This window comes from Trichoderma virens (assembly GCF_000170995.1).
Source record: "Trichoderma virens Gv29-8 chromosome Unknown TRIVIscaffold_5, whole genome shotgun sequence".
Taxonomy (NCBI): domain Eukaryota; kingdom Fungi; phylum Ascomycota; class Sordariomycetes; order Hypocreales; family Hypocreaceae; genus Trichoderma; species Trichoderma virens.
The window spans coordinates 2,448,901-2,474,187 of NW_014013744.1; the positions used below are offsets into that span (position 1 = coordinate 2,448,901).

At 52.4% G+C, this 25,287-nt stretch overlaps 8 protein-coding genes across 8 annotated transcripts; 6 read left to right on the forward strand and 2 right to left on the reverse strand.

The window, feature by feature from the left end:
- Positions 1–2,719: 2,719 nt before the first annotated feature.
- Positions 2,720–7,479, forward strand: TRIVIDRAFT_67600 (uncharacterized protein; the record flags this gene model as incomplete). Its single annotated transcript, XM_014102681.1, has 3 exons — positions 2,720–3,223; positions 3,300–6,499; positions 6,576–7,479. 3 exons carry the CDS (start codon positions 2,720–2,722, stop codon positions 7,477–7,479), a joined length of 4,608 nt encoding a protein of 1,535 aa, XP_013958156.1.
- A 1,325-nt stretch (positions 7,480–8,804) lies between these two features.
- On the forward strand, positions 8,805–10,722 carry TRIVIDRAFT_45675 (uncharacterized protein; the record flags this gene model as incomplete). The annotated part of the gene is made up of 2 exons (XM_014102682.1): positions 8,805–8,881; positions 8,952–10,722. The coding sequence occupies 2 exons, from the start codon at positions 8,805–8,807 to the stop codon at positions 10,720–10,722; spliced, it is 1,848 nt and encodes a 615-aa protein (XP_013958157.1).
- A 462-nt stretch (positions 10,723–11,184) lies between these two features.
- Positions 11,185–13,157, reverse strand: TRIVIDRAFT_114785 (uncharacterized protein; the record flags this gene model as incomplete). Its single annotated transcript, XM_014102683.2, has 5 exons — positions 11,185–11,606; positions 11,664–12,155; positions 12,223–12,660; positions 12,711–12,904; positions 12,958–13,157. Coding segments are annotated over 5 exons (1,746 nt in total), but the record flags the coding sequence as incomplete, so codon positions are not given.
- A 1,555-nt stretch (positions 13,158–14,712) lies between these two features.
- On the reverse strand, positions 14,713–15,951 carry TRIVIDRAFT_76779 (uncharacterized protein; the record flags this gene model as incomplete). Its single annotated transcript, XM_014102684.1, has 3 exons — positions 14,713–15,620; positions 15,677–15,749; positions 15,814–15,951. 3 exons carry the CDS (start codon positions 15,859–15,861, stop codon positions 14,713–14,715), a joined length of 1,029 nt encoding a protein of 342 aa, XP_013958159.1.
- A 277-nt stretch (positions 15,952–16,228) lies between these two features.
- On the forward strand, positions 16,229–17,064 carry TRIVIDRAFT_89443 (uncharacterized protein; the record flags this gene model as incomplete). The annotated part of the gene is made up of 3 exons (XM_014102685.1): positions 16,229–16,247; positions 16,315–16,602; positions 16,689–17,064. Coding segments are annotated over 3 exons (412 nt in total), but the record flags the coding sequence as incomplete, so codon positions are not given.
- A 2,280-nt stretch (positions 17,065–19,344) lies between these two features.
- On the forward strand, positions 19,345–22,200 carry TRIVIDRAFT_190848 (uncharacterized protein; the record flags this gene model as incomplete). Its single annotated transcript, XM_014102686.1, has 4 exons — positions 19,345–19,367; positions 19,422–21,154; positions 21,215–21,715; positions 21,779–22,200. 4 exons carry the CDS (start codon positions 19,345–19,347, stop codon positions 22,198–22,200), a joined length of 2,679 nt encoding a protein of 892 aa, XP_013958161.1.
- Positions 22,201–22,840: 640 nt separating this feature from the next.
- Positions 22,841–23,466, forward strand: TRIVIDRAFT_45632 (uncharacterized protein; the record flags this gene model as incomplete). The annotated part of the gene is made up of 4 exons (XM_014102687.1): positions 22,841–22,880; positions 23,001–23,112; positions 23,195–23,292; positions 23,378–23,466. 4 exons carry the CDS (start codon positions 22,841–22,843, stop codon positions 23,464–23,466), a joined length of 339 nt encoding a protein of 112 aa, XP_013958162.1.
- Positions 23,467–24,327: 861 nt separating this feature from the next.
- On the forward strand, positions 24,328–24,477 carry TRIVIDRAFT_27683 (uncharacterized protein; the record flags this gene model as incomplete). Its single annotated transcript, XM_014102688.1, has 1 exon — positions 24,328–24,477. A coding segment is annotated over one exon (150 nt), but the record flags the coding sequence as incomplete, so codon positions are not given.
- Positions 24,478–25,287: the final 810 nt, after the last annotated feature.

Consider the following 25,287-nt stretch of genomic DNA (forward strand, 5'->3'; position numbering starts at 1 on the left):
TGCTCAAAAAGGGGGCCTCGAAGCCAATGTCCATCCAATTGCTGCCAATAGAGGCGGCCGTGCAGGCATGCAGCACTCGATAAAGGTCCATATTTTGCGATTTTTATGTGCCAATGCAGCAAACAGTATGAGCACTTTCTTGAGATTGAGAGGCAGCAGTGCTGAAATGGTGCCTGGACAATCTCCTCACGATGGAGCAAATACCTGCAAGGCGCTTGGCGGAGTAAGCATTGGCTTTGTAGATACGAAGCGGTGGTAACATCAAGGTCCACGTAGCATTAGCTGTTTGGATCGTCAAACAAGTGCGTGTCCAGCACTGGCCAACCTTGCCAACGCTCCCAGAGATCAACTGTCCAGCTCTGCTGCAGCTGAAACAGAAATTCCTCAGATTGGCAAGAATGCACGCGACGAGCTTCAGACGAAATCCAAGTACGAGTACTTGTACTCGTAAGCTTCGTCAATTGACGCGCAGGGGATTGCGAGGCGCATCTCACGGCAGTCATGGTATCGTGATAGATTGTAATTTAGGATGTGCAGAGCACCCCCACCCGCCATCCCCTGGGAGGAATCCACTGTCTCAGCGATGGACGTGCGCCCCTATTCGCGACGAGGGCTGGATGTGAGTCCGAGTACCAGTACAGGACTGTAATTGTAATACTTGTGGTGATGGACTGGACCGCGGCTTTGGCAGAGAGCATCCAGCCTCTGCCGAAAACTCTGTCGAGCGCCTCGTCGGCAATGACAGACGGAAGAAACCCAAAGAAACAAGCCATTCGCGAGCTTACATACGCCATCTAAACGCTGACACATGGAGGCGCCCTTTGTAAGCAACCACAAACCTCGATGACGGAGCCTCGTATTTGTCGTGATTTTATCCGCTGCGAATCCATCCGGTGCTGCATAGCGTCCGACACACACTGTCTCCTCCGCCCGGGCTTTAATTAGGCTATGCGGAGTGCCTCATGACGATTGGGGCGGCCGTCCACTCCGAAGTCGATCGCGAGGCGTCGGCGCCACAGTTTAAAAAAAAAAAATTGCAAAAATCTCCTAAAAGATGTTAGGCGTCACCAGTTCGCGCTTGTGGTCCGCGGACATTGGACTAAAGAGTAAAAAAAGGTTTTGCGTGAGCATTGTTGCAGCGGCGGAGGCTCAATAGGAACGTGGTGGTGTTGATGACATCCCTGCCCGTGGCTGGTAGTGGCAGGTGCAGGTACTGGTACCTATAGGATTCGGGCGTTCAGCGTGCTGGCACTCCGGTGCTTCAGGCAAGTCGAGCGCCAGACACCAGGGGCTCTGGCCGTCATCAAGTCCGTGCAAGTACGGTGCTCCAGGTACCTGGCTGGGCGCGGTACCTGGACTTTTCGCATGTGCCCGGACATAAAGTATTGGGCCACTCCGTCCACTCTGGCCTTATTCCGGGGAGGGTCCACGCTGCATACTTGTAGTATTGCGTGCACGGCACGGCGCAGCTGGCCGCGGTAATACAAGGGCCTCTTCCAAGGGGCAGGGCGATCTAGCCTCTGGATCGCTGTCTTAGCATGCCCCGTTGTCCGTCGAATCGCGGTGCGACTTGCGCTCGCGTCTTGTCGCTGGTAGACGGATGGCGAGGCCAGCAGGATGAACCACCGATGGAAGGCCGGGCTGCATACAGTACTAGCTAGTAGGTAGTAGTATACCGTACAGGAAAAAGGCGACGGGACGCCGGATCTGCTGCATATTACGCAACTAAAGCAGCAGCTGGCAAAAGACACGATGACGACGTTGCTGCAAAGCCAAGGACCGATTTGGCAAGCAAGCAGTGGATTCCACGCATTCTGGGAGTATACGAGTACATGCTCGTAGAGCCCGCATGTACTGCCCGCTAGGGAATACTTTGGGGAACGGTGCGGACTGGTCGGGGATCCAAGTCCCATGCTGACCAATTTCACGTCCATGCACTGCACCTCTACTTGGCACTCCAAAAGGTATGGGATTGCATTTGCTCCCGCGTTGCAGAAGAACCATACAAGCGCCGCCTCTCCCCCGTATGCAACCCGCTCAGCCCGCTGCACCCTCTTCTGTTTTTTATTTTATTTATTTTATTTTATGCTAATTTATTCTCCAAAGTAGTACCTACGTATCATTTTGGTAGGTGCTGGCCTCTGGAGTGGGGAAATCGTCCAGCCTGTGCCCATCGGATTCGGTCGGTCGGATGGTCCGGGAACTAAAACAGTTCAACTGCCACAGCGCCGTTACCTCCGCTAACACGCTGCTCTCTTTTTTTTTTCCTTGTCCCGTCACCCAGCCCAGCCCACGCTACAGGCCTGGCCGTAGTAGATCGGAATCCTTCATTCTAAACCCTTCACCCTCCTCTCTCCTACACGTTTCCGTCTCCGCCTCTTCTCCTTTGCAACTCCAAACCCATCGTCCCCTGCGACGACACGTGCATCGACAACTGTGTCGAGTCCTGGTGCGCTTCAGCCTTTGCACTTCAGGGATCCCTCTGTCGCCTCCCGTCTGCCGCTCGCTCGCTCGCTCGTGCTTCGCATCGAATCGTGCCCTCGACACCTGGGCCGTGTGTCCCGCCCCCGATTTCCTTCGTCGACTCTACTTTACGCCTGCTTCGAAGCGATTCTTTTTCCAACGCTGATTGTACCGCTCGTTTCCACGCCTCGCTCAATTCCGACCTGGCTGGCCATTAACGGCTGAACGGGCGCTTGCCCGCGACACCGCAGTCACAATGACGAACCCGATTCCACCACCACCGCCGCCTCCCGACGAGAGCACCAGCCCCAAATCACCCAAGTCAAAGCTTTCACAGACACAGAGGGCAAGATGGGCTACTCGTAAGATGACAGTCAAGAGCAGCGCGAACAAGCGTTCGTCGCTGCTGAATCGCATGCACAACCGGACGCAATCGAGCGCCAGTGAGAAGCGCCGCAGTGGCGCCCCAGCGGGTCAGAACCCAGATGGTGACGATGGCCAGGATGATGAGAACCCTAAGAAAACCGGTGATGTCGCTGGCTCTGATGACGGCTCCGAGGATGAATCCGAAAACCGTCAGCTGTATTTCAACCTGCCGCTCCCCGATGAGCTCCTGGAAGAGGGCCATCCCATCACCGAGTATCCGCGAAACAAGATCCGAACCGCCAAGTACACCCCCCTCTCGTTCGTTCCGAAGAACCTGTGGTTTCAATTCCACAACATTGCCAACATCTTCTTCTTATTTTTGATCATCTTGGGCGTGCGTATCTCTTTCAATCCCCTTCTCGCTCCCGCTCTACCCCTTCCCCTAATATTAACCATCTCTTCTCCTGCAGTTCTTTTCCATTTTCGGTACCGTTAATCCGGGATTGAACGCCGTCCCCCTGATTGTTATCGTCTGCCTTACCGCCATCAAGGACGCCATTGAGGATTACCGAAGAACCGTTCTCGACAACGAGCTGAACAATGCACCTGTCCATCGACTTCACGGCTGGACCAACGTCAATGTTGAAGAGGACAATGTCACGGCATGGAGGAAGTTCAAGAAGGCCAACTCGGCCTTCTTTGGACGTATGTGGCGCGCCATTCAGAGCACGTGGTCTAAGAAAGCTCGTGCTGAACGCCAGAGACGCAAAATGCCTGTTATTGAAGAGGAGCCTCGAACTTCGATTGAAACCGTTCGGACCAGGCGGACCACGCGCGATTCCATGGCGTCTCCGTTTGAACGCCGCGAGTCGTACGTCTCCAACCCCGATGATATTCAGATGACTCCGGTAGCTTCGCCTACGCCCAACGCCATTCACTTTGAGATCCCCGAGCGGGGCGACGCCAAGCGAGCCGACGCTCTTGCCACCATGAAGTCGGATCTTATCAACTACGAATGTCAAACTCTGGGCGCCCGCTTTGCAAAGGATACTTGGAAGAACCTTGTGGTTGGAGATTTCGTGCGTATCTATAAGGACGATGAGCTTCCTGCCGATGTCATCATTCTCTCCACCTCGGATCCCGACGGCGCTTGCTATGTTGAAACCAAAAACTTGGACGGCGAAACCAATCTCAAGGTCCGACAGGCTCTTCGCTGTGGACGCGGCATCAAGCATGCTCGAGACTGCGAGCGTGCCCAGTTCCGCATTGAGAGCGAGGGCCCACACCCCAACCTGTACAAGTACAACGGTGCCATCCGGTGGCAGCAGAAGGTTCCCGGCTACTTGGACGATGAACCGGAAGAGATGACTGAGGCAATTACTATTGATAACCTGATGCTACGTGGCTGCAACCTCCGAAACACCGAATGGATTTTGGGCGTTGTTGTCTTCACTGGACACGATACCAAGATCATGATGAACGCTGGTGTCACTCCCAGCAAGCGCGCCCGCATTGCCCGAGAGATGAACTGGACCGTCATTTGCAACTTCATCATTCTCTCCGTCATGTGCTTACTCGCGGCCATTGTCAACGGCGTGTCTTGGGCCAAGGACGATGCTTCCCAGCACTTTTTCGATTTCGGTTCCATCGGCGGCAGCTCTGGCGTCACTGGTTTCGTCACCTTTTGGGCGGCTATTATTCTCTTCCAGAACTTGATTCCCATTTCCCTCTACATCACGCTTGAAATTGTGCGAACCCTGCAGGCCATCTTCATCTTCAATGACGTGCAAATGTATTACGAACCGATCGATCAGCCCTGTATCCCCAAATCTTGGAACATCTCCGACGATGTTGGGCAAATCGAATACATCTTCTCGGACAAGACTGGAACACTTACTCAAAACGTCATGGAGTTCAAGAAGGCTTCCATCAATGGACAGCCATATGGTGAAGCTTGGACCGAGGCTCAGGCTGGCATGCAGAAGCGCCTTGGTGTCGATATCGAGAAGGAATCTGAGAGGATCCTCGCTGAAATCGCCGAGGCTAAAGTGCAAGCGCTACTGGGCCTCCGCAAAATCCACGACAACCCGTATCTCCACGACGACGCCATCACCTTTATCGCACCCGACTTTGTCGCTGACTTGGCTGGCCACCACGGAACCGAGCAGCAGCAGGCTAACGAAAACTTTATGCTCGCTTTGGCACTTTGTCACGCAGTCATGGCTGAACGAACTCCTGGAGACCCACCTTCCGTCATCTTCAAGGCCCAGTCCCCCGATGAAGAGGCTTTGGTCGCCACAGCTCGTGATATGGGCTTCACTGTATTGGGTAACAATTCTGATGGTATCAATGTCAATGTCATGGGTGAAGAACGCCACTACCCGCTCCTCAACACCATTGAGTTCAACTCCACCCGAAAGCGAATGAGTACTATTATCCGCATGCCTGATGGCCGAATTGTTCTGTTCTGCAAGGGTGCCGACACGGTCATCTACGCTCGACTCAAGAGGGGTGAGCAAAAGGAGTTGCGACAGGTCACCGCCGAACACTTGGAAATGTTTGCTCGCGAAGGTCTGCGTACCCTCTGCATTGCCCAAAGGGAACTCACCGAACAGGAATACCGTCAATGGAAGAAGGAACATGATATTGCTGCCGCTGCCCTGGAAAACCGTGAGGAGAAGCTCGAGGCTGTTGCCGAGCTCATCGAACAGGATCTCACGCTTCTTGGAGGTACTGCTATTGAGGATCGTCTCCAAGATGGCGTGCCCGAAACTATCCAGTTGCTGGGTGAAGCCGGTATCAAGCTCTGGGTTCTGACCGGTGACAAAGTCGAGACTGCTATCAACATTGGTTTCTCCTGCAACCTGCTCAACAACGATATGGAGCTCATCAACATCAAGGTCGACGAGGATGCCGCTGACGGCGAAGGCGCCGCCGCCGAAGACATCTTCATCTCTCACATTGAAAAGCAACTGGATGAGAATCTGAAGACGTTTGGCTTGACTGGCGGCGAGGAAGATCTTGCTGCAGCCAAAAAGAGCCACGAGCCCCCAGCCCCTACGCACGGAGTGGTCATTGATGGTTTCAGCCTTCGATGGGCCTTGGACGATCGCCTGAAGCAAAAGTTCCTCCTTCTGTGCAAGCAATGCCGTTCCGTCTTGTGCTGCCGTGTCAGCCCCGCTCAGAAGGCCGCCGTCGTGTCCATGGTCAAGAATGGATTGGATGTCATGACTCTGTCTATCGGTGACGGTGCCAACGATGTTGCCATGATTCAAGAAGCTGATGTCGGCGTCGGTATTGCTGGTGTTGAGGGTCGACAAGCTGCCATGTCTTCCGACTATGCCATTGCCCAGTTCCGATTCTTGCAGCGACTGGTGTTGGTCCACGGACGCTGGTCATACCGCCGTTTGGCCGAGTCCATTCCCAACTTCTTCTACAAGAACATGGTGTGGACTTTTAGCATTTTCTGGTTTTCCATTTACACCAACTTCGACATGACGTATCTCTTCGAATATACCTATGTCCTGATGTTTAACCTGTTCTTCACCTCGGTTCCCGTTGCCATCATGGGCGTGCTTGATCAGGACGTCTCGGATTCTGTCTCATTGGCCGTGCCGCAGCTATATCGCCGTGGTATTGAACGATTGGAATGGACACAGAAGAAGTTTTGGTACGTTTTTATCCCCCCCCCCTCTCATTTCTCCTTTCTCCGTCATGTTTGTATAAAAATACTGACAATGCAATAGGCTATACATGCTTGACGGTATCTACCAATCCGTCATGGTTTTCTACATCCCATATCTGCTCTTTATGCCTGCTCGACCCGTGACAGAGAACGGCCTGGGAGTAGATGACCGGTACCGACTTGGAGCCTATATTGCGCACCCTGCCGTCTTGACCATCAACGCTTACATCTTGATGAACACGTACCGATGGGACTGGCTCATGCTGCTCATTGTGGCTCTCAGTGACATCTTCATCTTCTTCTGGACCGGCATCTACACATCGTTTACCTCGTCTGACCAGTTCTATGGAGCCGCCAGGGAGATCTATGGCGAGGCCACTTTCTGGGCTGTCTTTGTTCTTGTTCCTGTAGTCTGCCTTTTCCCAAGATTTACTATCAAATCTCTGCAGAAAGTCTACTTCCCGTATGACGTGGACATTATTCGAGAGCAGGAGAGGCAGGGCGCTTTCGCCCATCTCAAGGTGGAGAGCGAGACGGTCGAAGCAGTCAGTGACGAGAAGAGCCAGAAGTCCAAATCATCTGGCAGCTCGCGCCGAGCGAAGCACAACCAGTATGCCAGCGTTGACGAAGACCTGCGACCCATCTACCCTCCGTCAACAGTGACGCGAACAACGACGCAAAACTACCACAGCCAGACTGGCAGCGACAGCACCAACTATACTGGTAATCGCTTCTCTCTCGACGTTCCAGCGCAACAACAGACCCGACCAAGCATGGACCGAGCCAGGCCATCATATGATCGAATGCGCCAGTCAATGGACCGCATCCGATACAGTTACGAGGCTAGCAGCGATTTTACCTCTGCTGCACGGCTGTCTCGCATTGAGTCAAGTCGATCCCATGGCGCCTCGGGCCTTACTTCGCGGCTGCGTGGGCTTTCATTGACTAAGAGCGCTAATGTATAGACATGGCTGGGAGTGCTCCAAAGAAAAAAAATAATACCCCTTTTTTTCGTTGTATATCTACATCACGACCAGTCTTTCTATCTTCCTACCTCTAGTTCACATTTTTTAATGTCCCCGCTGCAAAGATGTTTGGTGTTTTATGCATCTGCATCGGGTCATTCATGCTTTTGATGATCTGCATGAGCGATCTATGAATTGCTGCCCTCTTACCGCCTTTGTTAATGACATCCCGCATATAGGTGTGCATCGAGCACAATTACAACAAAAAGGAAAGACCAAAAAAAAAAACGGATGCGTGTAAATGTGTAACACGTGCCACCACAAATACGACCTGCCGTTTCATGGCAGAAGGAGAAGAAAGAATGAGAAGAAGAAATAAAGAGAAGACAAGGCCGTCGTTGAGAGAGGATGGGTCGTCTTGACCTTTGTGTGAGAAAAAGGGGGAAGGCCTGCCTTTATTATTTTGCATGGCGTTTGAAAGGGAACCGGAGAACTATGGGTCTGCTTGCTTGCTTTGCTTTTTTTTTTTCTTGGTTGAAAGATATATTTCTCCTTTATTTTCTTGATTTCCGCTTTATCGCTTCGTTTTCTCTCATTTCTCCTCCTGTTTCCTTTCTGCTTCGTCCTTTTTTTTTATTTCCTTTTTTCCTTTTGCTTTTTGCATTCTAGACCTGAGTAGCGACGCACTCATTCCCTCGAAGAGTATATTTTGCCCTTATTATTACACATGTACTTGGTTGAAAGGCGGGAGTAAGAGACTGGAGAGAGCGCCGGAGGAAGTGGTCTTGTTTCCCTCTCTACTTTTTTTTTACTCGTTTTTTTGTTTTGAACGTTTGAAAGTAAAGCAAAGCGCGGATAGCTGCTGGAAGGGGGGGCTGGCGTTGAGGCTGGCTAGAAGATGCCCGTAGCCTGGATACGAGGACAATGGGATCAGTATTGTAGTAGCTTGTTCTGGGGGTGGAAATGAGAAGCTTTATATATATTCACGATGCTTTTGCGTATTTGATTTCGCCTGCGTTGATTTCAATGTGCCTTGTATTTTGCGTATTAGAAGTAGAAGTACTGTATTACTTGTACACAATAGAGAGAGATGCTATGATGAATTATTAGCTGGCGCGGAATTGAACTCTGGACAATTATTGGACAATGCCTTTCCGCCAGGGGTCCTGCCCAACCCCACTGCACTTTATTCGAACGACTTCCCAGTAGTACCATCGCCTGATCCTCCTTATCTTGCAACTTCCCTCCCGTCCTTTGCCGTTTGGTATTGCTCGTTTTTCATTTCCTTCACTCGGTAGACGGGTTCGAGGCGGGGCGACCAGACAATGGAGCGTTTCGTGGAGCAGCTCGCGGGCCTTGTTGCCGCCTTGAGCAGCCGCTTGGGCACCCAATTTGATGTTTCGTACGTCTTATCTTCATCCTCTACGAATGCACGCCATATAATACTAACCGAGCTCTTTCAATCTTCACAGCCCGGCTGCCCTTCAAGCTTTCTTCGCGCTCTTCGCAACCGTCATCTGCGGCCTCATCATCCGCGCAGCCAGCGCCGCCGCCATCGCCGCCACAGCCTCCCGCCCCCACCATTATGTCGTGCCGCCGCCCAAGATGCCCGAGAAGGACAGCAGAGTCGCCGAGACGAGCATCAAGATGTCTGGCAGCTCGGCGATCCAGTGCTACGCGCCTGCCACGGGCCAGTTCCTCGGACTCGTCAACCCCACGACGGCGGACGGCATCGATCGCGCTGTTGCTTCGGCTGCTGAGGCGCAAAAGGTCTGGGCCACGACGACATTTGAGCAGAGAAAGGCCGTGCTGCGGTCGTTGATGAAGTACGTCATGGACAACGCCGAGCAGATCTGCCGCATCGCCGGGCTGGACAGCGGCAAGACCATGGTGGACGCGCAGCTGGGCGAGATCCTGGTGACGGTGGAAAAGATCCAGTGGACGCTCAAGCACGGCGAGAAGGCGCTGCAGCCGTCGCGGAGGCCGACCAACCTGCTCATGTCGTACAAGCGCAACACGGTGCACTACGAGCCGCTGGGCGTCGTCGCCGCGCTCGTCAGCTGGAACTACCCCTTCCACAACCTCATGGGCCCCATCATCAGCGCGCTCTTCACCGGCAACGCCATCCTCGTCAAGGTGTCCGAGCAGACGGCCTGGTCCAGCAGCTACTTCCTCAACATTGCCCGCGGCGCCCTTGCTGCCCACGGCCATGATCCGCAGCTCGTCCAGACGGTCGTTTGCTGGCCCCAGACAGCCGGCCACTTGACGTCTCACCCGGGCATCAGCCACATCACCTTCATCGGCTCGCAGACCGTCGCCCACCACGTTGCCGCCAGCGCCGCCAAGAGCCTCACGCCCGTCCTCGCCGAGCTCGGCGGCAAAGACCCCTTCATCGTCCTCGAATCCGCCGGGGGTAGGAAAGACGGCGACCTGCCTCGCATCGTCGACGTCATCCTCAGGGGCACCTTCCAGGCCGCCGGCCAGAACTGCATCGGCATCGAGCGCGTCATCTCGTCGGGCGCCGTCTACGACCGCCTCGTCCAGCTGCTCGAGCCCCGCGTTAAGGCCATCCGCCTCGGCCCCGACGCCGACATGGGCGCCATGATATCCGACGCCTCCTTCGCTCGCCTCGAGGAGCTCATCGCCGAGGCCGTCTCCCAGGGCGCCCGTCTCCTGGCCGGCGGCAAACGCTACACTCACCCGGACTACCCCCAGGGCCACTACTTCCTGCCCACGCTCCTCGTCGACGTGACCCCGTCCATGCGCATCGCGCAGAACGAGTGCTTCGCCCCGGTCCTCACCATGCTGCGCGCCAAGTCCTCCTCCGCAGAGGATATGCTCGCCATCGCAAACGCCCCCGACTTCGGCCTCGGCGCCTCCGTTCACGGCTCCGAGCGCGACCCCGCCCTGCAACCCATCGTTCGCGGCCTCAAGGCCGGCATGGTCGCCATTAACGACTTCGCCGCCTACTACGCCGTCCAGCTCCCCTTCGGCGGCGTCGCAGGCTCTGGATACGGCCGCTTCGCCGGCGAGGAGGGCCTCCGCGGCCTCTGCAACACAAAGGCCGTCTGCCAGGACCGCTTCGGCTGGCTGGGCGTCAAGACGGCCATTCCTCCTCCTGTCCAGTACCCCGTTGCCAGCCAGGACCGCTCTTGGCGCTTTACCCAGGGCGTCGTTGAAGTGGGATACGGTTCCTCGGCGACAAAGGTTGCTGGTGTCACCAAGATTTTGAAGAATATGTAGGCGTATTGCATAGATAGACGACGCTGTACTGTGCTTTCCTGGGCTTATTGAGCGAGTCCATATTGCGCTTCTGGGAGAAATGAATCAAGTGAGATGAAACTTTCATGTATGGTAAATGATAGATTGATAATACCTGTAAATATAATAAGAAAAGAAACACATCATCTACACATCAGATAAATATGTATTGTGACTGCAAGTACCTACATATTACTCTCCTGTATCTTCACTCGCCTACAACATTATCACAGAAAGCTTACAGAATTACGACATTAGTCACTGGTCAAGTCTTCAAATCATAGAATCCTATCATTCAATAGATTCAAGGTGGTTATCGTGATGTAGCTATGACCACTTATAGAATTGCCAAACGCCAGTGTCCTTGTCTGCATTTCGCAGAATGTAAATAACGAAAAAGCCTAGCCATTCCAGCTTGGCCTCGAATGAATCCGACAACTCTCCTTACCACGCGCTGGTTGGAGCGGGTGCTTCTGCACCCCAAGTGCCTCCGGAGTTATTGTCAGTTGCGCCTTGAGATCCCGCTCCCCAGGCGCCCCCAGAACCTCCGGTTTCCTCGGCTCCAGCACCATTGCCCCATCCTCCGCCGCCTGAATCCGCGTTGGTACCATCGCCATCGCCAGCGCCCCAACCTCCTCCCTCAGCATCGCCGGCACCGGCGACGTCATTGGGGTCAAAGTCAGACTCGGTCTCGAACTTGACCTTGATGCCATCCGTGTAGTTCTCCGGGATGTACGATCGCAAAAAATCCGGAATCTCCTGGCTGGTTTCCAGCAAAGTCCGAGTCAGAACACTCGCGATAGCTTCATCACGATCCGTATAAAAGGAAGTCGCAACTCCACGATGACCAATGCGACCAGTCCGACCTAGACATGGAATTAGCAGTTGTCGAATAGCGGATACAATAAGAAGCAGCTACATACCAATTCGGTGAGTATACTCCTCGATGCCACCATGGTCCATCGAAGGCATGTCGTAGTTTATAACATGCATGACGTTTCGCACATCAATACCACGAGCTGTGACTCCAGTCGCAACAAGGATGGGGGCTTGGCCGCTTCGGAATGCTCGCATGGCGGCTTCTCTCTCCACCTGAGTGCGGTCACTGTGAATAGATGTCACCGGAAGCTTCATGTTGTACAAAAAGTCATCGAGGGTATCAGCAGCTTGACGGCTGTTGACAAAGATGATGGTTCGTACGCTGTTCATCTCTTCAAGCAGATTGAGGAGAAGCTCATTCTTCTTCTCGCGGCTGGTCTCAATCACTATCTGCTTGATGTTCTCAGTGGTGCTTCCGGCTCGACCAACGCGGAAGCGCACATGAGAGGCCGATAGGTATTCCCTGGCGAGAGCGCGAGCGGCACGGGGGAAGGTGGCAGAAAAGAGACCATACTTGACGTTGCCCTCATCTTGTTCTGTATGGCGCACTCATTAGTGAACCTGTAGAAAAAAACAAAAGGAGCTTGGGGAAAAGACACTTACCTCCACCAGAGAGAATAGCCCGAAGCTCTGTCTCCCAGTCCTGGTTGAGCATCTCGTCAGCTTCATCGATGACCATGTACTTGACTCGGCGGAGAGTCAGCTTGTCTGGGCGTCCGATGAAGTCTTTGAGACGGCCAGGAGTTCCAATCAAGATGTCACAGCCTCGGGAGAGGAGGCTGAGCTGTTCACGGACTGGAGTTCCTCCATACACGACGCAAGGTCGGAGCATGGACCGATAGCAGAGCTTTCTGGCCTCATTGAAGATTTGCACGGCCAACTCGCGAGTAGGCACGACAATAACAACAAGGGGCTCCGCGGTCACATTGTCAACACCATCTTGAAAAGTGAGAGGGTTGGGACGATATGCTCCAAGTTTCTTTGCTTTGCCCATGAGCTTGCTGAGAATTGGAATGAGATAGGCAGCGGTCTTGCCAGAACCTTGTGAAATGTTAGATACCATGGTCAGATTGAAAAGAATGCACACTCACCAGTTTGCGCAATGCCAATCACATCGTAACCCTGCAAGATGGCTGGGATCGTGAATTTTTGGATGGGAGTCGGGACTTGGTATCCCGACAGCTCGACATTTTTCATCATGACAGGATGAATTCCTGCATCGGCAAACGTCTTGATATACTCGATGCGCTGAGGGCCTTCCTGGACAACGTCGATGCTCTCGATTCTGTGTGCTTCAAATTAGCATGGTTATAGCATGTATGGAGTTACGAGACAAACGCTGAGAAATCGAGACCGCCACCAACGTGCTTGCTGCGATCTTCAGCGGAACCAAAAAGTTCCACTTCAAGCTCCTCAAAAGCTGGGCCGACATCTCCAAATTCATCGCTCCACTGGTAAATGCGAGCGTTGCCGTCCCAGGTGGAGGCTGCCTGGGCCTGAGCCATGGCAGTGTAGTCGAACGCGGTCGGTTCAACCCAGCCAGGAGCCTGGCCTTCGCTCTCAGCGACTGGTCCGTTTTCAGGTATGGCCATCTTGTCCTGAAGTGGGTGTCGACGTTTGAATGACTAGAGCAAAGTTAGAATGACGGCTGTGTCAAGAAGCGAAGCTGGACAAAGAGAAGAAAATGCACGCGCAACAAGAATTGCGAGATTTCTGAATGAAAAGTGAAGTTGGACTGAAATCTCTTGTGAAGAAGCACAAAGGAGTAGATTCCTTGGCAACAACATGTGAGGAGTTGAGGAATCCAAGACGGTAGAAGAAGCATGGGAAGATGCAGAGAGACAAAGGAGTTGACGAATGGAAGACGACCTGGAGGGGGAGGATAGATGGAAGGGAAGCTCGCAGATGCTCAAAGATGGGTGCCAAATCAAAACATTGAAAATGCTTGATGCAAATAGAATAGAGGATGATGAGATGGATCACTTGCCTTGAAGAAGCGATGAGCCTTGAGTCAACTCTTTGCTGCTGGAATCTCTCTTTGCACGAGAGTCTGGATGGCTGAAGAGAAAAGAAGAGAAGAGGGGAGGGAAGAAGAGGAGGAGGAGGGAAGAAAGCTGCCCTCAAATAGTTGCAGCTGGCCGGGTGATGCCTGAGGGGGCAACGGCACATGCACAGAAGGCCTCCTCGAAGAAAGAGCAGACTTTGAGGAATGTGCAGCTTCAGTAGGTTAATTGCACTGAAGAGAAAGCTTTGGGGGAATAGGAAAGCCTATAGATCAAAGGAAGCGAGAGGAATAGGGGAGAGAAGCGCCTGAAGAGGGAAGATAACCACTATAACAACGATAAGGAACCTCGCACCTCGAGATGCAGCATAAACAGGCAGCAAGTGAGTATAATTACTCTGTTTAAAACCACTGATAAGCATTTACTCACTTTAATTGGAATAGCTTGGAGTGTCATGGCCCGTTGTTCCATCAACAGATGCGAGATGCTATTTGTTGTGCTCGTCTGCAGGATGCCGAGCTGCATGTGTTGATGGAACATTCATTGATGCCCAAGTCAAGCTCTCATTTCTTTATTTGCTCGTTGCTATTCCCTCTGTCGTCTTTTGAGAAGCTCTGTATTGGGTACAAGGCGGTTGAGGATCGAGGGGAGACACGGCAAGGTTTGCACATATTCTTCTTTCTGCCTCCACGATGCTATCTACATACAGCACGATCTTTTTACCCACAATATTGCAGATTCAAGACTATTGTTGCTTTACAATAGTTATGTTTGATTGATTTGGTTATAGATTCTGATCAATGAGTTCTGGCGGCAGCGCTGCTGTTACTTACTCTCTCCGATGTCGGGCGGATTCACACCGATTTGACGATAGATTTGAAAGAAAAACGCAACGAATTGCTTTCTGCGAACACTAGGAGCTGACAGTTTAACTAGATGGATTTGGATTCGGCAAATATCTCGCCCTATCGAAGAGGCTATGCAGCAAATTTGCAAACAAGCACAAAAACTACGTCAGTTGAGGAATGGTGATATCTTCGTCATCTTCATTTCCAAGAGATAATATTAAAAGGGTATCAGCTAATACGATTTACCACAGGTTCAACAAATCCTGAGCATCCATTCCAGCGGACGCAGCATAATCTCCCATTCCATCCTTCAACACTTGATCGAGCCCAACAGCTGCTCTCCCTGCCGCTCCGCCTTCTTTCTTCACCTTTTCGATTCCCTTTGTGACGGGATCAAAGAATCTCCGATAAAATACTTGTTGTCTTGCCTCTCGATTGGGATACATCTCTCCCTCCTCGTCTCGTCTTGATCCAAGCAAATTTAGATACTCAAAGGCATTTGAAGAACGGGGCAGCCTGTAGAGATTGTCCCAGTACTCTTCAGGGCCGGGGGCGGCCGCAGTCTCTGACTTGAGTCCTGCTTGGAGGAATCTGGACAATGTCGATATCTGACGTGCAAGTGTCTGGGCATCCTTAGCGCGGAGTCCAGTCCGAGGAGCTGATGTCCAGCCTGGAGCGGCTGAAGAGAGGGACCAGCCCATGGTAACACAAAAAGTACTCAAAGTCTTGACCCATCCACCTGGGATGGTGACAAGCTCATCCTCGGCCACGTCTAGAAGCCACTCCATCACTCCAAGAGAGTCGCCGCTAATATCGGCTGATAGATGGGTCATGCCTGCTCGGATGAACATGATGGCTTGCTCGGTGCTGTGCTTTGCTTCATCTTCGGGAAGTGTTCGAAGGAGCTTTAATAGTTGACTCCGGACTGGTGTTGAGCTATCTGAGATGAGAGGGAGGAGTTTGGAGAGGAGGATGTTTGTCCCAACGGGATTGACGGGAGGATGTGAGGAGAGCTGGCTTGTGAGGTACGCCAAGGCGTCACGGCGCTGTTTATCAGACCGTGAGGATGAGGCTAGGGATAGATTGTGCTTGAATTGCTGGACAACATCTGGGGCAATAGTTGATAATGATTGCTGGTTCATAACAATTGCTGAAGGCTGTTAGTGATGGCCTTTGCTATCTAAAGGATGGCACAAGTGACCATACCTTTGGATTTGAAACTTGTGTCTGTGAAATTTGAGGCCTTTGGCTTGGCCTTTCCCACCTTGTACTTGGGTTTCTGGCGACATGTTAGCAAATGAACAAATGGCACTCAGACAAGCAGAGCATGTGAGAGGCTGTACCTGAAAATCCTTCTTCTTCTCCGCCTTCTTTCTGGCACTGGAACCCATCTTGGCGGCGTTTTACTGACACAAATGTAGGGTAGACGGATGAAATATTGACACAAAAGCTGTAATGTATACTTGAATTGTCGTTGATATGGCTCAATGGCACTAGATCTAATGCTTCTCATTGATGATTGGTTTTTTACCACCAGCTGCAGGTTCAAGAGGCTGCATGTGGGTCTGTAAATTTTGGCGGTGGCGCATGGCAGAATTTCGACGTGCCGCGATGCGATGTGGGCTACGTCAATGAGCCGTAGACGGCAGCACCCTGCGAAAGCGACGGACGTCTTGGCCGCATCTACCGAACTACGGGGCTTTTGCAAAGGATTCGCATGTTGAATTTTTAGGAGAACATACACACAAGCAGCGTCAAAATGTCGGAAAACCCTACGGTACGAGAGACTACGGATACGTCGCATATTGCCTCCTTGTTGCGCATCCAGCTAATAACGTCGCTAGACCAACGGGCACGACGCCCTAGAAGAGAAGCTTGGTCGCCTTGCCAGGAAACCCGGCGTCAAGGCCAGCATTGTCCTGGACAGAGCGACGGGAGCGATTCTCAAAACGAGCGGCCAGATCGACGCGCTCCAGACGGCGAAATCGCGAAACGCGTCAACGGCGGCCTCATTTTCCAACGACGCTCCCGCAGCGGAGGAAGGCGAGGCGCAAGGCGTCGAGGAGTTTGCGGAAATGATATGGAACTTCGTCAACAGCTCTGGGCAGCTGGTACAGGACGTGGACACAGAGGTAGACGCGGCTATTACGGGCGATAAACCCCCCTTTTTCAGATCGCCTGCGTAATACGGCTCTTGCAGAGGCTAACCGGAGTTCAGGACGAGCTGAAACTACTGCGACTGCGAACAAAGAAGCAAGAGATTGTCATAGTGCCCGACCAGAAGTACCTACTGACGGTCATCCACGATACTCAGCCGGCCTGATTACACACTTGGAGCGGACTTTCCGATACGCAGCAGCGGGTTATTAAGGGGCTATATGATGAAATCTAATACTTGGAACGGTGATATTCTAGAAGGGAAGCGGTAATGGGTCAACAGCGTACGAAAGCAAAGCACGGGGGTAGTGGAAGCGGCGCCAACTCCGCCACTGGGAGAGCGGGAATTTGTCATGGTCCATTTTCGTTTTATGAAGCATAGCTACACGGCGCACAGGATGACGAAATGATACCCCAGGACGTTAATGCCAACGGCGACACGTGCGTGATGAATACAGGTCCGACCGAGCTGCTGCCTGGCGTGACAGGATATCCTGCGGCCAACCGCCTGGAACACGACGACGGATCGGATGTGCGGCGACGGGCATTCTCTGCCTTTGCTTGGCGTGTCTGTCTGTCTGCCTGCCTGCCTGTCTGAGTGCGGTATACGAGTACTCATCTCGTCTCATCCAACAAGTTACGAGCATGTGCGACATGGCCGTTGCTTCTACGAAATGCCATCGTGTTCCATAGCAGAGCTTCGATGAGAAACACACCAGCCTTGGCACCTCGGCTGCGATTCAGAGTAATTTCGCGTGCCGCGCGGCCCTCGCGACTCGGGGATTGGCAGGAGCCCAGAGAATAGAGTTATCCTAAGCATCTCGATAACGCTCCCGCTGTCAATTCTATTCTTGTCGGTGATTTTTCTTTGTTTTTGCTTTTGACAGCTCCTTCTCCCACCGCACTGCCAAGAGCCATGAGCTCATTTTCGGTACCGCGTACATACTGGTACCTGCGCAGTGAAGATGGGATGTACCAGTACCTTGTCATACAGGAAAAGGGGGCTGCCGCACATGTATACGTATACATGCAGATTCAGGTACAGACCCCCCCCAGTCAGACCAATTTCTGCACCAGCGCCTGCAATCAATCCACCATCAATCAAGCACTGTCTCGCCGCCTCTACTGTAATCATGCCAGTCCAGAAAATGCGCCCATCCCATAGCTGCTGCCTCCTGACATTTGGCGCCATCCATCCCTTTCGTCCAACTTTGTCCAGTCTTCCAGAACGGATGATTGATGATCCATATCATACGAGGCCCCGGCCAGGGGGCGATGGCAGGGCACCTTGGCCAATCAGCCGCGCGCTGGCGCAAAGCAGTGACAAACCGCCAGCCCAGATCGACGGGGCGAGAGGCACTGATTGCCGACCCCAGATGGCCCAGATTTGCCAGGTGCAAAAGACCCATTAATTACGGCGTTAGGGAGCTCAATCTCGGAGGGCCCCAAAGACCGTGCTGATGAATCCCGTCCGTGTCTGCGAGCTGCTGCTGCTGCGTCTCAGGGCTTTGCTGCGGCGCTGCTCAGGGGCATGGACGGGGCCCTGGCGGCGCCGAGAAGCCCCCATTCCACGCACAGCACTAGCACAAGCACGAAATACTCCGTCGAGTTCAGAGGCCAGGCGTTAGTCCAGCCAAGGCAAAGGGTCTGGGTGGGTGGCATTCGCTTGGAGTTTGTCGCCTCCAACGCTCATTTAGAGGCCAGCGGGTGGTATTCTACCTTCGTAGGTACCTAGGTTGGTATACGAATGGACCAGCCGTTTTTTAATACGTGGGACAATTTAAGAGTCCTACTAAGGTAGTACTGTGACACTTGCCTATTTGTAAAATGCGGGGGAATCTAGGGACCTGCCGACAGACCGGTGGCGTTTACATGAGAACAAGTACTGTATAGCACCGTACTGTACTCGTACTCGTACGGCAGAGGTAGGGAGGGAGCACCAAGACCTGGGAGAGCAAGACACACGACCACGTCTGGTGGTGTCAATCCTGACAATGCAGAGGGGGAAAACATATTGCATGTGCCCAGCCTTAGAGTTCTGCCTGCTCTGTACTGGTGCTTGTTTTTTTCAGTCGTCAAATCCAACCTGCAGCACGGCACAGAACCTAAACCTGCAGCTGCTACTGCAAACGACCCGTCTCTTATAGTACCAGACTTGTCCAAGTACATGCACTGTACTGCACTGCACTGTACTTTACTGTCCAGTACAATCAGCTCATGTACATGCGCCTCTCTCCCCACGCAACGTTGGATTTGACAGCCAAATCAAATCAAACCAAACCAAACCAAACACAACACAACACAACTCCACGCAAAACCACCCCTGGAAGCACGGGATATTGCAGTGCAAGTAAGCTTCAAATGTCTCACTGTGCCCTTGTCTGCGCCAGAAACCCCCAAATGCGAACGGGCCACCTGACCATTTCCGAGAATAGCGCTGTCTCTCCTGGCTGAGGTCCCTGGTCCGCGTTTGGCCCTGTGGTTGGTGCTGCCCCGCTGCTCGTGAGCAACCTCCGCAGCTAAATTGGGCCGTCTAACTGGACCCGGAGATCCGGCGAGATCGAACCATCTTCAGTGCCATTTTTGCTCTGCTGCCGACAATTTTCTCCCTCTACTGTATTCTTTCACCTTTCCCTCCATCGCCGAGGGTCCAGCGAGCTTTCACCGAAAATCCAATAAAGTCTCACTACTGCCTCTTGCTTGTCCATGCCCGGCTAATGCGTCCTTCGTCCACCACTAGGTAGCAGCACCCAACCCAGAAGCGAACAGCAATGGCGTCGTCCCACTTCCTTAGTGACGATGACATTGAGATGCTCTTCTCTGGAGCTCCCCAGTATTTTGCCCGCAGCGAGAGCCACTTCCCGGGCGCGCCTCATCCCAGCGTAGCCTTTCCCTTTGACGAGGAATTGGAGATCCGCGACTTGACGGACCATGTCCAGATCGAGTCCAAGGCCTGGAGTGGCGTCACTGTCTGGCCGCACCTGACCCGGGACGTCAACCATGATCCAGAGGCCAAGAAGGAGGTCGAGGAGACGCACAAGGCCCATTTTCATGTGCGATGCTCCGAGCGACCCAACATGCTGAGCATGCAGGGCCTGGAGAAGGGCACCATGGGCTACCAGGCCGCCCTCGAGCTGGCCGTCAGCGACTCGCTCGAGGAGGAGCAGTTTGGCTTTGAGAGCCTCGGCACCAAGGCTCGTGCTGTCGTCGAGGCTCGAGAGCGCATGCTGTCTCGTGACGGATGGCTGCACCGTCTCCCCCAGACTGAGCTGCTGGACCGGCTCAAGCGCAATGCCGACATCTATCGTAACAACAACCTTCGCAAGAAGCCGTCCCAGGAGACCTACAACGACCTTTTCCACGTCCTCATGAGGCCAAACAAGGCGGTCAATGTCGACAAGAAAGACCCCCACAGTCTTCCCAACCAGATCAGCGCCATCCTCAAGTGCATGGGAGCCCCCAATGTCTGGATTGATCTGTCACATGTCGAATGGCGTGTTCGCCTCGGCCAAATCCTCTGGGGCAAGCCGCATGGCGACGAATTGAATGATAACACGGCAATCGTTGATGCCGAAAGTGCTGCTGAGAGAGCCGAAGAAAAGTATTGGCTACTAATGCAGATTCTGGTTTCGACCGAGTTGCTCATCCGCCTGGATGCAATTACAGACGGCGAAGAGTACGGGGCAGCACACTTTAGAGCCATTGATGTAGTCCAGTTTGAGAGGGCCGCCAACGCCTCTGTCAAATGGTCGCTGCTTCTGGCCCGTAGCTGGCTGAAGAATATCGAGATCGTGCGGGAGGAACATGGATCTACAGCACGGCCGGAGATCCGTCGTGGAAGCAGTGGCATCGCCCCTGGCTGGCTGGCATCTCTGGCCAGCAAGATTTCTCTCCATGACCTACACAGGCACGGAAACCGACCTCCGTCGCCACCTCATTTTTACACCATTCGCGGAAGATATGGTCAGCGCCAGGTCGAGGGCCTGACTCACTTTGCGAGGAAGCTCATGTGGCCAGGTATCGACGCTTACGAGAGACGAATTTCGGAAAACGTACAGAGGCTGACGGCACCAACATCTCTGGTACCACCGACGCCGACGCCGATGAAGAAGGACCCTGAGCAGGATGGGTACTTCGGTGCCTGGGATGTCACATGTCAACGCGGACACCACAAGGAGCGAGCTCAAGCCAGGCGACGCCGCATGGCTGCAGCACTCCATGAGTCCGGCTGGCTCTCCAAGTCGTACATCTTTGGTCTCATGATGCCCGGGGATGCTGTAAGCCATTTCCTGATGGCGACGTTGCTGGAGAATGATAGCGAGGCCCTCTCCAGAATAGGATCGTTTGCCAATCTGAGCAGCGGCTTTGTTTACCACGAGAAAAGTTTCTGGAGCACATCTTGCATTGTCGGCAGAGTTTTGGCCGCCGGGAAAGGATCCGCCGAGTGTATGGGTTGGATTTCGACAGACATTATCCCCGAAGGAGTCAGTGAGGGATGGATCAGCATTGATGTTCATGATGTTCCCTGTGAGTTGTTCCCCTTGTCAGTAGCCCCCAGTACATGACACCCTACTAACTGCCTACCAGCCGAGATTTCTCAACTTGGCAAAAAGGCCAGGCTTTGGGGCAAGAAGCGAGTTGAGCGCGAATCGTCGATTCTTGGAAATGGTCAAGAAGAGGCAGTTTCTCCTGCAGATTTCATAATCCCTCATGAGAACAACTACTCGCCCGCTCCACCGGGCGTGTTTATTGAGTTGCAATCGCTGGAGCTCGCCTCACCAGTGGCAGAGTGTGTCCACCCGACGCCGCTTGCGGAGATTATAGCGACTCCCATCCATGAAAACCACCGAGCTCCAGATCTACTGTCGTACCCTGCCAAGATCAACTTTTTCGTTTCAATCGACGGAGAAAAGACGGAGACGGCAACCTTTTCGCTGCTGTACGACATCAACTTTGTCACTGCTCACCCGTGCTCGCCCTCTTCGCGAGTCCGGGTGCTAAAGTCGCCTTCGAGTCCGACGTTGCAGCAGATTGACTTTGACGGTTCAAAATCTCTAGGAACCGGGTCTCGGTCCATGTATCGAGCAGGTAAGCTTGTGCCCAACCAGATAACCCCCCGCCACTTGCAGTATGCTAACGGAAAACGTGCAGGCCACCCCTTGCATAAGTATTATAATTATACAGTCATTCACATTTCCGACCTCCTGCGACGACGAGACGACAAGCTGTCGGATCTCCTCACGCCTCCCAACGGACAAGTTGCTCCGAATCAGGTGCTGGTAGTTGACTGCATTACCAACTTTTCCTCAGCACCGCAGTCTCCTGTGCTTGACCGCTTGGAGTCGCCTGGAACTTCGCCTATTGAACGAAAGGGCAGCTTCTCCGCGGCAGCCAAGATGCACTTTGAGTCGCGAAAGCGCCAGTTTGGCTCCGACATGGAGATCCTCATCCGGGCTCTGTGCTCTGAGAGAGGATGGAATGCCATCATTAGCAGGAGGAAGCGAGGATGTTTAGCCTGCGCAATTCGCGAGGCCGGCGCTCTGGGTTGGAAAATCATTGTCAGAGTCCCATGATATATGGGCATATGTAAGCAAGCTGGAAGGGGAGAGGTTCTCCATGGCGTTTTTTATGTTTTATTTTGTTGAAAGGGAGGCGAAATAAGCCTGAGGGAGAAAAACCGCGGAACAAGAAAAAGAATACCCTTCTCTGACGGAGTTATCTTGGGCGATGGCGGGAATTTTCGGAGTGTTTTTGCAGGTCAGCATGGGTTCTTTGTCGTTATTTTTTCCAAGTTGAGCCAGCGAGCGAGCGGAATTTTGTTGTATGATAGTAGCATTTTGGGAATGGCTGGGCCATTTGGCGAAGATCGCAGGGACGACTTTGCAGAGAAGCGGGCACAGCTGATGCAGGGCATTTCGCAACTCGACAAGTCAGAAATAGGAACAAGAGAAATAATTTTGTGATATTTTCCCCGTCTTCTGATTGCGGTGTCTCGTGAATTATCGGAACAAGGCGCTGAGGTTTGTGGAGCAAAAGACGCTGAGGCTAACCCACACTGCGCTAAGCCCGGTTGGGGGCAGTTGGTGAAGCTTAGTCAACTTGCAGCTGCAACTATCCGCAACGGCCTCGTGGCCAAACATGGCGCAACATCAACCGCACAATTGCATCTTGCCATCACCAGATTCTCTCTGAACTTGACCTGTTCAATCAGCAATGGCACCCAACGTCAAGGACATGCGACGCGCGGACCTGAGTAAGTGCTGCGATTCCTCTGCTCTGCGCGCCGCAATTGGCTGTTGCGTCCTGCTATCTGGCCCCGCGAGAGGTCATGATGCGCTTCACAACTGAGACAGAAGGCTGACCTTGAATCTAGTCGTGCCGTATCAGGAGCCGGTCGTTAAAGGCGAGGTGACTGATTTCTCGTCCACCATGTCGTCGACGCTGCCCATGGCGGCCATGTTTATGCGGAACAAGTTTGTCGGATGGTATGCGATCCTTGGACCGAAACGAAGAGGAATAGCAATAAAAATGGAGCATGGGGAGGGCTGACGCTTGTGTGTGCTTTAGGATTGCGGTTGTGTTTTCTATCCAGACGTGGTTGGGCGAGAGCGAGGACAGCAAGAAGAGCGGTGGGACGCCGGGATACTTTTCCGTTGGCATGTCGAGTATGTTTCCTTCTCTCTCTTATCTACGCCCCCTCTATTCTACGTGGTGAGGCATTGGAGATGAATTGCTGACTGAACATTGCAGTTATGGCTCTGGCGGTGACATATCTGCCCATGTTTATTCCTCCTCCCGGCGCAAAGACTGCTCCTCCGCCTCCGCAGCCGCTGCAATAAGACAACAAGGAAATCTGAGTGGGGAAAGGAGAGAAGCGACGCGTGGTAATGGCGGGCGATGGTAATAGGATACCTGACTGAGATTGAATCAGAGGAAAGTCTTGGCTGAAGGGGTTTCGTGGGGGAAAGAGGCGAGGCGAGCTGCAAGGCTTCTAATGTGACATTCATGTACGACGGTGTATATAAATTAATCTTGATGACCAAAAAAGGGCAGATGCCATGTTTTTTTTACGTGATATTCAGATGGATTTTTGCTCTTCTTAAATGGTTCAGCATTGGGTATTGTATGGACCTCAACTATGCTCATTACTTCGTTAAAATCACATACTCCACACTAGCTACCCCTGGTAAATTCAACATCACATCTGCTTTCCAACATCACGAATGTAATGTCCAAAATAAAATATAAACAAAACTACTGTACAATCGCATCACCAGCTTTTGTTTTAGCTTCAAAACCCGCAGATCATCTCTTCCGCAGCGCCCTACTCCCGTCTCACGGCGCTTTGACGCGATTGGCCACCGCACGATGGGGTACGGAGGTCCGTTCCTGAAACCGCACTTGACACAAGAAACGTCTGGGGGGTGGCTTCACCTCCTCCTCGACGCTTTTTCTTCTTCTCTTTCTTCTTCTTCTCTTTCTCTCCTTCGTTTGATTTCCTGTATACGTCCTTTTTTATTTCGTCTTTGGGTTCTGCGTTTTTTGGGGTTTACGTCTGCGCATTTGCTTTCTTCTTTGCGAAACCTGCTGTGCTGGGCACTTGGGCTTCCGAATCAACGCCATCCTACTAATTCACTTTTCATTGTGGACACAACAAAGCGAGAAAAAGAAAACAAAAATAAAATCTCAAATCAATCAAAATGAAGACGACTTTCGTATTCGCCCTCCTTTCAACAGCGATTTCCTTCGTTGCGGCAGATATCGTCATCACGCCCATCTTCGAGGACCAGATCGTGCAAAAGCAGGCAGGCGATTGCTTCTTTGGCGTTGTCACACCTCAGGGATGCGGGTATGCTTCTCTCCCTACATTTTCCTATTTTCATTTTACGTCTCTTGGGGTATTATGATGAGGCTAATTCTTTTTTATAGACCAAGACGAGGATAAACATACCGCATTTTACGTGCTTCAGTAGGATAGAAGCTGGAACCATTTCGCCGCATCCGATGGGTACCGACGATGTGCTAGTGATTTAATTTGATAGTGTCCATCAATAGGCCTTGGACTCGCTGCGCGAGACTAGGATGAGAGGGCACCAGGCAGACAATATTAATACGGCGTTTTGATTTGGGAAAAGAGGTCACCACAGCAAAGAGAATATCGCTGATGGATATGATTGGGGGAGTTTTTTTTTTTTTTTTTTTTTTTTTTTCGTTAACATACCGTGTTCGTATACGGAATTACATAGATATAAGAGCCAAGATTACAAGCAGAAAGTAAGCCTTGCGGGAAGCAGATCCAGATACCCAAAATACATGTTCTCATCTTACTTCTCAATGCTTGTGAGTTTGCATGAAATGGCTGTAATTGCACTCATCTTGCTCTTTTCCCACTTTGCAATGTGAAATGTGATTCATCATCTATAAAATATTAACGAAATTAGTTTAACTATGTTTTGCACCAAACATTTCATATCCTCTTAACCAAAAAAAAACCCCCCACCAACCTCCAACACTCAACATAGCCCTCATCACCACATACCCAATATCAAAACTCCCCAAAAACTAGAGAGAAAAATACCATTACCAAAAGTACAATTAACACCCCCAATCCAAAACCTGAGCATCCCAAATCTCATCTCTCCATTAACCACCCCCTGTCT